The 12,366-nt window shown below is 47.4% G+C and overlaps 1 protein-coding gene across 3 annotated transcripts in view; it reads right to left on the reverse strand.

The window, feature by feature from the left end:
- Positions 1-12,366, reverse strand: part of KIZ (kizuna centrosomal protein) — a 28,884-nt gene that overhangs the window by 967 nt on the left and 15,551 nt on the right. For all 3 annotated transcript variants that reach the window (XM_059840630.1, XM_059840632.1, XM_059840631.1), the window contains 3 exons: positions 11,538-11,682; positions 7,410-7,509; positions 792-835 (listed from right to left, as the gene is read on the reverse strand). In XM_059840630.1, coding sequence (XP_059696613.1) covers positions 792-835; positions 7,410-7,509; positions 11,538-11,682 — 289 coding nt within the window. The remainder of the gene's footprint in view (positions 1-791; positions 836-7,409; positions 7,510-11,537; positions 11,683-12,366) is intronic.

Consider the following 12,366-nt stretch of genomic DNA (forward strand, 5'->3'; position numbering starts at 1 on the left):
TTGAGGCACTTTGGTGCCTCTGACGGCACCAGCTCCATGAACACCTTATCTACAAATGCAGCATCTGCATCTTTCATCCTCCATCCCCAGCCCCCTGAGCCGCAGGAACATCAGAGCCAGCCCTGTGCTGGCTGCCACGCTGAACGGCTCCAAGACAGGAAAGGGGCCAGGCATGCCAGAGCCTTTCAAGTGCCACCAAAGCAGCTGTCCTTGATGGCATCTGTACCTCAGTTCAATGCCATACCTCTAAAACCAGGCCATTCTGGACTGCCAGCACCCAGAGCAGGGCAGCAGGGCTCCCAGCACTGCCCTGCTGGCAGGAGGCTCTGTCAGAGGCGGCTGCAGGCCCTGGAGGGCCTTGCAGGGGGTAAAGGGGGAACTGGAATGTGTGGGCAGCAAAAACACACAGGGTCCAGACACCAATTCAGAACAAAAGCAGCCTGGCCACACACAAAACCTTCCAGCTGCACTCACGTCCCAGGTCACAGGGAAGACCAAGGAACGCCCAGGTTTCTCCTTCTCCACGTTCCCTCCACCTGCTATTAACTGGTGTTTGATTAAACCCTGCAATGATCCCAACCAGTTCCACACCAGCCCCCCACAAACACCTCCTCTATGCTCTGGATCTGTCCTCCTCAGCTGCCTTCTGGCTCCCACAGGAGACAGGGAAATTCCATGTTTCCCCTTCTCTCTACCTTATCCAGATCATAACATTGTTCTGAGAGGGCTTCTACAGTACAGGTTTAACTAGAAAGACACTAATTTTCAGTAGCGTAACATTCGTCTCTTACCTTTGGATTTTATGGCAGTTACTGTTTCCTTCCGCAATTCAGTCCTGTAAAACATTTCAAGCAATCAGCACAATGTCTCCAATAGAAAAAAAAAGTGACTTTTAAAAAAATACTGTGAAATGGTTTAAAAAAACAACAACACAGTAACTTCTGTAACTATTTTTTTCCAAATAACTATTTAATCATGGACTTCTTCACCTAAAAAGGTGGAGAAATTCACGTGCAGGGGGACACTGGTCAGCAGTTCCTGGAGTCATTCCCTGGTAACAGCAATGATTTACACCAGCCCTGAATCAAGGTACAGAGGAGCAGGGCCCTGCCAAGCTGCTGCTGCATTTCAGAGCATGCAAAGTATGGAAAGGCAAAATCCAAACAAAACCAAATCCCCCCCAGTGCTGCTCCCTGCACTTCCTCCAGGTCCCGGTGCTGTCCCCCAGCCCCATGGCAATGTGCAATCTCCACTGCCTTTGATCTACCTTGATGTGTGTGCAGCCTGAGCCTGCTCTGCTAAATGGCTGCTCTTGTGTCTGGAGCATCACAGGCCCTTTTGAATCTCTCAAACAAGCTGGAATCATTTTGATCTTTTGTGTGCAGCGCGTGCATTGTGCTGGGGCTGGGGAATAATCGCACGGGGGCAAACATGGGGGAGAATTAACTGTTACAGCAGCAGTCCTGCAAGAAGCTCCAAAAATAAAGCTTCAGCTGATTTTAATAAGGAAGACCAAATAGGAGATATTTGGGACATCACTGGGCCAAGCAGTGAAATATAAGTCAATGTCAAGGTGCAGTTTGAAGCTGTGGCCTCAGTCACAACAGGACTCTCTGAAATGTCAGTGATTTGCTGTGTTTCATTTAAAAACGTGGCAGCCAATACAGAGGTGCTTTAAGTAGGGAGCTACAAATATTCCACTATTGTGGAGGCATTTGTGAAAGAGACAAAAAAAAAGCAAAGATGATTCCTTGCTAGTGTTACTTTCAGTATTCAGTCAGAATTTGGGATTGCAGGGAAAGCCACATGTAAAATTTCACACATTGCAGCTACTAGTGGTGCAGCCACTCTTCCTTTTAACCCAGAGAAAACTCTCACTGTTTAAATCTCATTTCCTCTCCAAAGGCTCCTGCTTTGTGGACAGAAATTCCCAGAATATTAAACACAGCCCAGGTTCCAGCCAGGCACCAAACCAAGGTAGAAGTGCCAGTACCAAGTGACAGCTCTAGCAGAGTACTAACAGTGATGTAACTCATAATGACCTTATTCACTGAAAAACTTTAAACTGTTGGGCTTCAAATGTTTCTCCAACATTCCTTTAGTGCACCATCCCACTGGCTTTCCCTTTTATTCCAAACAAAACGCCACACTGCCTTATACTCTCACTTCTCCTTCAAAGGCCTTCACTTGACAGGATACCCAGAGAGGATTTGAAGCCGGAGCCTCTGGGCTGATCCTGCTGAAGACCCTGAGCTCCTGCTCCCTTTGGCCAGATCTCCTGGTCATCAGCACTTCCCAGGAAGTGCTCCAAGCATCCCAGCCTATGAAAATGTGCTCAAGAGGCTGCTCTCTGTTTTCCCCAGCGTATGGAGCAGGACACCACTTGTTGCTGAGCTGTAGCTGGCAAGGCTCCTCCTGTGGATGCTGGCACAGGAATAATTTCAAGAAGCTGAGGAGAAGATCAGGTGGCAGCAGCCATTGCTTCCCCTTGGCCACATCCCAGCCTGCTGCTGGAATGGGAGCATGGGGTTCCTGGGATTTTCAGTTAGCTTCTCACAAAAGTCATTTGACAACTGAGTTTTCCTCAGTTCTGTCCCACTTCTCTCCGTGGTTGTCCCACAGCAAACACCAGCGGGTCAGTGCTTTGGGTCCAGTGCTGAGGATCACCAGGGAGGACTGCCCACATCTCCAGGACTTGGTCTTCCAGATCCAGCTGAGGGATCCATGGAGAAAGGACCACCATGGCTGTAGAAACATCTGGAGACCTTCTCACCGCCACCCCAGCTTCCCACAAAGAGAAAGATCAAAGCTGGCAGGAGAGCAGGGAGAGAGATATTTGTGTTCTACCGAACACCATCTGATCCCTGGGATTCATCTTCCCAGGGCTCACCCACCAGATGTGGAATGGGGTTCATTCCCCAAAGAGCCTGGAGCCAAAGCCAAGCCCAGCCATCCCCAGAGAAGGGAGATGGGGACAGGGTGGCAGCAAAGGCTCAACACGAGAGCTGTCAGCGCAGGGAAATGCTGGGCAGATACAGAAAAGGGAGCGAGGACATCAGAAAGGCCAGAGGGGGAACGGCAGCTCCCCCCGCCCAAACCTGGGAAATGCTGCAGGGGATAAATTCTGGGGTGAGGTGTGTGAAGCTGGAGAGGTGCAGCAGCACCTTGGCGTGGCGCAGCAGCTGCGCTCGGGGGTGGTGGCAGCGCTCACCCGCAGCCGCAGCACACAATGGGCACAGACCTCCGCCGAGACGTTTTGGGGCTGTAAATGCAGCCAGGCCGGTTCCAGCGCCTCCACTAATCCCCCGTCGTGACCCTCCGATATCCATTTACTCATTTGCTTCTTCCCTAAAATAATTCCAAACTGAACCCAGGCTCTGACAAAGAGAAAACCCAAACCAGTTTCACTTCAAAGAGCCTTTTAATCTCTCCATTTCTCTGATGAAACAGGCTTTTTGTATTGAAGATGCTGCAACAGTAAGGAATGAAAAAGCTCCAAGAAAATATTTTTTCCTCTATAATGAAAATATTAAGAGGATGATGCCTTGTGAAAGCTGACCTAGAACAGAGGCTAGACAGAGTTAAAGAATTAGCTAGAGATTTATTAAAAGGATATCGTCAACGAATACACCTTGGGCAGTACAAGAGCCCAGCCAGGGCTACACCCAAGATGAACCCAAAATGGTCACAAAAATGGATGATCGGTCACAAGGTCCCTCACATTTAGAAGTTCTGATTCATTTGCATATTGGAGTTAATTGTCCAGTTATAGCTTTAGGTTATGAAGTCCCATCCTTCTTGTTTTCTTCTCTTCAGTCCACCATTGTTTATACTCTTGGGCCTGAGATTTGGATAGTTTGTCCTTGGTCCCCAGCTAGAGAAGGAATTGTTTTGTCTGCCTACTCTGTGAGGAGAGCTTGCTATCCCTTAATATGAAGCTCAGATCTACACAGTAAAGCAGTACAGAATCTGAAAAATATAAAAGCTAAAGCCTGAGGCATCAAGGAAAATTCCAGGACAACATGAGCCAAAGTAACAAGGAGGCTTGCTGGAAAACCCTGCCCAAGGGTCTTCTTGCTAAAGCACCTGTTGAACTTCTATGTTTTAGTGTCAGGTGAAAAAGACACTCAAAAATTCTGGGAAATCCTAAATGCCAAGGAAGGAATTTTCCCACCCTGGAAAACCAAGTACCTAGAGTACATATTCTGCACAGTGTCAGATAGACAGTATAAACTCAAAAGTCCATTCATCATGCCAGAGCTGGAGCAATAACACTGAATTTCAGTGATTACACTGTGAGGAGGACGACCCTTATTTTAGGACACAAAGATTTCTGTCGAGCTGCGTCTAAGACCGGTCTCTGTTTGGATTCACCACGCCGGAGAAAAAAACCCCCACTGACACAAAGATGCATCACAACGCTGCAAGGAAGCTGTGCAGGAGAGCAGGGGCAGTGCCAAAAAATCCACTGTTTCCTCTGTGCTCAGCTGGCAGATGTTGGTGCCTCTCCCCACACACCTGGCAGGGCACTGCCACCCCAGCAGCACTGCTTCTGCAACAGCTGGGGGTGCAGGCAGAGGAAACAAAGCTCACACAAACAGCTGCAACAGCAGAGAATCCTGCTGGAATTTTCAGTCACCTTCTTACAGAAGCCATTGGACAGCTGGAGGGATAAAACCATCAGATCCTGCCTTGTTTCTGGGTGCACCTCCCAGGAACCCAGACCGACACAATGGCACTTCTCCTGGATTTCCAAGGGAAATGCATTTGTGCACGTCCTGAGTGCTGCCAGCCCCAAAGCTCTGGGATGTCTCCTCAGAGCACAGCGGAGTTTTCAGGTTCAGGAAGGGGGAAGTGGGGGATGCACAGAGCCCGAGTGCCCCCCGATGGCCAAAGCCAACGGGCCCAGGAACAATTAAGAGATGAATTCGACTCTGCCAACTTCTATTTGCATGTCACTACAGCTGTGTTGGGCAACAGGGCTGAAAACCAGCCTTCAGAGACCCCCCCCAGAGTCCTTCCAGCAGATTAATTAAAGTTTAAAAGGCTTTATGCCGTGTTGGTGTCCTGACAAATCCAAAGCGGGCTTTGGTTCTCAGCTGATAACGCACCTTTAATCTCCAGATTATTTGGAAACGAGACAGCGCAAACAAGTCAAAGAAAAATAAAACGCCTGCATCCGAAATGGGGAATTCCCAGAAAGCGAGTGACCTCCACTGGCTGCATCCATCGCTACAGCCCCCCGGAATGCCACACACATAGCTGCCCACCCGCCTGCACTCGCCGCATCCTCAGCCCTGACTTCTGAGACCTTCTCCCCCCAGGACCATGTCACTTAACGCCCTCTCGCCTGCTGCAGCACCCTGACACCCCACCCAGAGGTGCATCTCCACGCGTAGAAATATTCCCCCGGGAAAGTAAAGGAGCCAGGGAAAAGCGGTTTTCTTGCTGGAGGTAGAGCAGGCGGCATTTGTGGGAGAAGAGGAAGCTCTGGCATGCACCGCTGAACAAAAGGGAACAAGTGGTCTTTACTCGGAGAGCAGCTTCCTATTAAGACTCACTCCGTCGTACATTATGCCTTTCATCCCCACTCAACCACAAAATGATTTTGCTGTAGGAAATACAATGGCAGAAAAAGATTTACATTGAAAGAATCTTTAATAATAAACTGTTGCAGATCTGCCTACTTCCCCATGATTTATAATACAATAAACATCGGATTCTATTAAGTCTCATGCACTGAAGACATGCACTGAAAACCCGAGTATGAAAGCCCTCAATTCTTCCCTTCTCCAGGCCCATAATAGTGAAACGAGCATGGATAAATGTGCTAAGAGTATCTCTTTGCATCTTTTATAGCTTGTGTGTATCAATCTGTAAAGCTTATTAAGAAAGTCATTGCTATGCAAAACAGCACCCAATCTCTTTCTCTTGCTTTTCAACAGCGCGCAGTGTTTAGCCAATAGGGCCGGGCCCCGGCCCCTCATTCCGCATTCATAACATGCAACATTTGCACAATGTGTATCTCAAAGGCTGCTGAATAGAAAGCCTTAATACTCATGTAAACAACTGCAAACCAATTACTTAATGAATCAGGCCCACACATAATGAGGTGCCAGACAAAGAGCTATAAATGCATTTTTGCGCCCGAGCCTCCGCTTTAAAGTAAAATCCCTCAGCTGTAGTTTGGGCTTAACTGGCACATGATAATTATTGTCTGGGGGACATCAGAGGAGCCACGGTTTTTATTCCGGTCCGGCGGGGTCCGCGCCAAGGTCACTCATCAGCTCAGTGACAAAACGCGGCAAAGGAGAATTTATAAAGTGCCACGGCCGAGCTCGCAGGGATGTTTATTCTCAAGTAGTGGGTTTGAGACCACTTGTGAAAGCAATAAAGCCCGAGGAGTGGCTGCCGGGAGCAGAGCTGCAGTGCCGCAGAACTGCGGCACGGCACGGCACAGCAAACAGCTCTGCCTCTTCCTCCTCGCTGTGCCGCGCTCCGGGCACCCAGGGCTGCTCCCAAACCCCGCTGTGGCTTTGAGAAACTAACAGAAACTAACTCTTACACTGACTTACAGATTTATTACCACGGTTTTGTAAAGCAGCATCATCGTGTATCCCTGCACAAAGTGTGCTGCTGCTGAGCACTGAGAGGCCTGGAATTATAGACCAGAGGGAATTATTTGAAATCTATTACAAATCAAAATTGGAGAAAGATTAAAAAAAAAGGCAAAAAAAATGTACAGCATGTAACTGAGGGAGAAGCGGCTGCAGGCACGATTGGCCGGCAGTGTAGCAGCAATGGGGTTTAGTTTGAAGAGTTTTTGTTTTGAATAAAAAATAGTTAATTTTAAATTACACATTTTAATCAGCCGCAGTGATCCTGTAATAAGTTCTCAGGGCCCTATCCTGCTCTTCCTGATATCCCTGGCTTCAGGGAAGGGCTAAAATATAGTATTTCGAAACTCATCTACAGGAACACCCTTGCATTTCATAGCACAAGGCAGGATAATCATTGCCTCGTCATTCTCAAAGTTCCAGAAAATACGAAAAGAGAAACAATTGAACCTGAGATGGTAAGAATTAATCCCACACAAAAGCAGGAACGCCAGTCATCAATGCTTGGTTACAGCTCATATTTCATGTGCTTGAATAATAGAAATTCTATGATTTTAACAGCAATTGCAGAATCAGAACTGGCCTCATCCACAGCAACCTAAAAATCCATGGAGCAGGAGGATTAAAAGCAAGGAGGAGCTCATATCCTGAGGTGTTCCAAACCTGCAGTGTTTGATTACAGAAACAGCAACCTTAACCCTGGTCCAAGTACAAAAATAAATCAGGGGAGCTTCAGCCTTTTTATGTTGGGTTTTCTCCCTCATGGAACCATTTCCAGTGTTACAGCCTTACCTGGAGAAGGGAGGAGTGCTTCCATCTGACAAGGAGCTGCTTTCCGAATGCGTTCCCAAACTGTCGCTTCCTTCGGGACTGTCGTGGCTGTGATCCCCAGCTGTGCAGGAAAAACAGGGACTATGAACTTTGCAAGTTCCCATTTACATTAGGCAGAAAGGTTATTTTTGTTCTCCTTCCCCTTAAATGTAGATTATTTTGGAGTGTTACAGTTCTGTCAATGCTATTTGATACCTCTGTGTTTTCAACCATTCCCTTGAATTAGACAAAAATAAATAAATCCTATAAAAATCAAATTAAACACATGTCTTGAGATTTTTGTGGCTTAAACAGCCAAACACACAACTATTTCAAAACCTGTTATCCCCACTTTCCTTTCTTCCCTTTCCCCCTGCTCTGTGGATCTCATTTCCATTCTATAGAGATTGATTTTAAAAAAAAGAAGAGGCAAATGGATTCATTCACTGGAGTCAGACAATTGCTCATCTTTGTGTTCATTTCCAAAGCACACGATGCTCAAGCACAAATCCCACTTTAAAAGGCTGCTTTGCATACATATATTTTCTATATATGTTTTTATCTACAGCACTGAAACTACTACCAAACCCTGCTCTCACCAATGTCCCTACCCAGGACAATTCAATATTTCTGTCCACATTGGATTCTCCACTTCCTAACTGGCTGTGTACATTCCCAGTCCCTTCTGCACTTGGATTGCAGGAGCAGAAGTCCTGCTCGGTCTCAGGCACTTCCAGCAAAGAGGTGCCAGAGCCTGCCCAGGAGGAGAGAGAAATCAAGAATGAGAGGGAAAAAAGGTAAAGGGGGTTAAAAAGAAAAAAATTATCCCCCCTTTCCCATGATGTATCACAGCTCATGGCATTGCCTCTCCCACAAAACCAGTGCTCAAGCTGCTGCTGCCTCTACTTAGAGATGGATGAAGAATTTCCACCCAGAATTCACAACTTCAGAAATTCTCAGAGGTCTTTTAGGAACTTAAGTGTCCAACATGAGCTGCTGGATGGCATCATCCACACTGATCTAAGTGCAGTGTCCAACCTGGCGCTGGCCCAAGGATCTTCCTCCATCCCAAACATATCAAATGATATCAAACAGAGCAAAAGGTTGAGTGAGACTTATTAAATGCCTTGATTGGTGCACTCCAAGCAGCACCTCGGAATCCTCAAAGGAGGACCTCACCAGGAAGGACACGTGGGTGTGGGAAAAGTGGTCACACAATTGTTGGCTCATTACAGGTGGCCTGAAAAGGAAGGCAGAATCCAGCTTGTGCCCCTTCATGTTCCCTTATAATACATAAGGAAGGGCTGATTTTTTCTTTGCAATAGGGCTTTTCCTCCTTATTCCTACAGGAGAATTTAGACCTGGAGAGCAGCTGGGGGTGCTGTTCCAGCTGTTGTAAAGCAGAGCCCAAGGAGTGGAGCAGTTACACCATTTTTATTCAAATCCTCTACAGCCTTAACGCCTGCTCAAATCAAAGACAAGTGAAGGGAAGAGAGAGAATCTGGTTTTGTTAAAGATTTAACAAACCTGCCCTTCAATAAAATCAGCAATTTCCTACTCATAAATGAGACTCTTAAACAGTCATCCAGCAAAACATGAAATAATGGGTTTTATCCTTCTTAATCTCACATTATTCACCTACCTCAGGAACAGTAGAAGAGCTGAACAATTTCTTTTGCGTCTTCCCCATAAAAAACAAAGCATCCGTGGAGGAGCTGAGAATGAGCCCCGCTCTCCCCCTGTATCCTCACATAACCTGGTACCACAAGAGACTGCTGTTATCAGCCAGCTCCTCTCTGGGCCAGCTGTGGACCAGGTACAATCCCTTTAAAGCCAATTATCCACAGGTGGCCTCCCATGAGCTCTGGACAGGGCATTAAAGAACCAACACAAATATTTTTGGAATATTTACAGATATTCAAGAAAATTAATGTTTTGGTTGTCTTTTTATGTAACAGAAGTAAAAGAAAAATGAACCAAAACTCCAGAAGCATTCCCAGAGTGCTGTCCTAAACACTGCTTGGAAGTGCATCCACACAGCTCTCACAGTGAAGTCTATCAAAAGCCCCAAAAGGCTTCTGGTGTTCCAAACCAACACTTAAAAAATGCAGCAAATACTGAAATTTAAAAATAAAAAATCAACCCAAATTTGTATCCCTTAAGTTCAGAAAAAGTCATACAGCAAAACAATCATGTATGGATGGCTGTCAAATATCAGTTCATCTAAACCCCTCAAAACAAGTTGTTTGAGCCAAAAAGCCAACACACGAGAGAGATGTGGCTTCTGTTTTAGGCCCATAATGACTCCAGAGCCCCGGGGCCACAGCAAATGGTGATGATAAAAGGGAATGAGCAGCTGCCTGCCAGGGAGAGGAGGGGAAGCCCGCAGAAGATCACGGGCTGAAGATGAATCATGTCTGAAAGGAGCAGCTTGGCTTTCAAGTGAGGTGTGAGAAGCCTCACTCCCAGAGACAGAGGAACAGCAGAGACAGCTCCCTCACAAGGGACAGGCTGGAACTGGAGCTACTGGGTTTGGCTGAGGAGCTTCTCGGCATTTTTACACACAGGAAGCATTAGCAGTTCCATGTCTGCTCCGTGGGAGAGCCAGGAGAGGTCAGGAAGTCTCTCAGTGATGGCACTGGCTGGAGGGGAGCCACTGTTATCAGGCAACTTTGGTACAGGAGGCAGAGAGGAGGCTCCTGGCTGGCACAGGCACAGCCCCTGCCGGGCAGGGATCTGCCCCACGCTTATTCTAATGATCCCCAGTCAATTACTCATGGAAAGAATCAAACCAGCACCCTCTGGAGTTGCCATATAATTACTGGATCTCCACCACAGAGACTGACCCCTGTAACACAGACAGCGGTCCCCGACGGGCTTGCGGAGAGGATATTCACACGGTGAAACGTGGAACATGATTACAAGGAATTAAAGAGGCACCGTGCTCCCCACCTTTGTTTCTGCAACGTGGGCTCTGTGATGTGACATTTAATCTGTGCTCAGGGCGAGCAGCTGGGTTTGCTCCCTCTGAAGTCTCCCGCGGCACGGAGCCGCCGGGGTGTGATTGTATAACCCAGTCGAATGCTGGGCCTGAGGTTAATATGCAGCCACCCCTTCCACCTGTAATGGGAATCTTTCCCACCACACTTTCTTGCCCGCTCTCATCTTCACTCCAGCCTGTGACTTCTGGATGTGAACACACCGTAATGAAACCATTTCAAAGCAGCAGCCATCAGACCGGTTTGCTTGCTTTTAAGCCCTACTCCCTTTAATTTCCCACTTTTGTTATCTCTTGTTCATTGATCTAAACTATCCATTACTGCTTATAAAAGCAGTGCCCACTGGGAACTTGCTACCCTGCCTCTCTGTAGCTTCCTCACAAGCCAACCAAATGTCCTGAGGAACTGAAGACCCCTTGGATTTGGGAAACAAATAACCTGCAGCAATGCCTGGCAGTGGTGGCATGTGCCAGACCCGCTGCAGGAAATTAGCTTGAATCAAAGTATGGTCACCTCTGCACATAAGAGTGGCGTGGATTTCGGAGCCTGGAGCAGCCTGTTTGCATTTGCTGTGCAAAGAGCACAGCAGCCTAATTGCCTGCTGCTGCCAGACTCCGATGGAAGGGGTGCTCCAGGAGCAGAGCAAGCGAGCTGCCATCGCTGGAATAATGTATTCCCTCCTTGTGTGAAGGAACCAACTGGGCTGTCCCCGGCACTGGCATGTCCTGAGCTGGGAAATGGCCCTGCGTGAACCCTTTCATTTTGGCAATTCCTTCTGCGGTCTGGCTTTGTCACAAGAGGCAGCAAATACAGTTCCTAAATGGGAGATGCTTTGTAAACATGCACACAGAACTCACTGATCTATTTTACAGTGGCCACAGGGCCTGGCCTTTCCTCTCCTGCAGAAAACCCCACCACCACAGGCATCACTTAGTTTGGGAAGCCAGAATCACAAACAATACCAAGATATTGAGGAAAATCCCCCAAATCCATCACAAATGTACATTGATCTACCAGCAACTACAGCACAGTCCCCTGGGGATTTGGACAGAATTCCCCTATGTCCAGAGCAGGAACATGGAGTGGCAGCCAGAGCTGGAACACCCCTTACCTGGTTCTTGCTGTGCCAGTTCCCCCTGCTTTCCTTCCCTGCTGTTGGTCGGGATCGATGGCAGGCTGAGAGAGGATTCATCACTCTGGACAGGTGGCTCATCCCCACACTCTCCTGGAAGGGCCTCTCTCAGCACCAGCACAGTCTGAGCATTCAAAACAGAAACAGCCACAGCTCCATTATCCTCCCCCTCGAGTGTTTTCCAACACGCATTCAGGCTAATCTACACTCCCGGGGTAATCTGCTTTCAGGGTGTTTCTGTTAGATGTTCCACTACCTGACATCTAGGGTGTTCCTCTGGGGCTGGTTTTGGGACAGAAATATGGACTTGAGTCTGTAAAATCTACTCTATGTTCTGTCCTAACTCTCTCACTGTTTAGTAAATAATTGATTAACAGCACAATAAGGGGCTGAGGTACTCACAGCCTATGGAATACCATTTCTATTGATTTATTTAAATAATTGGCTATAAACTTTTGCATTAACTTAGAAAAACCATGAGTGTGCTACCATTTATAAAATCCAAATTTATAAAAGTTCGGTGTGTTCAGCACCAAACCTCACTCTGCTTTAAAAAAGTCAAAATACATCATTCATGATAAAAAGTCACAGAGAAAGACTAAGATAGAAGCCTCATGATGGTTTGCACCAGAGAAAAGGGGTGAGCTTGTTCCAATGCCTGACTGGCATAAAGGGTGGGAACCTTAAAAAGTCTCTTTTCCTGTGGGATGAAGCACTGGACATATTCCCCTGCGACCCCAGGGCTGGTTAACCACAGACTGCCTGCCCTTGCCCTGACCGCCACAGCCTGCCAGGGCACAGCCGCAGC

This window comes from Haemorhous mexicanus, chromosome 3 (assembly GCF_027477595.1).
Source record: "Haemorhous mexicanus isolate bHaeMex1 chromosome 3, bHaeMex1.pri, whole genome shotgun sequence".
NCBI lineage: Eukaryota > Metazoa > Chordata > Aves > Passeriformes > Fringillidae > Haemorhous > Haemorhous mexicanus.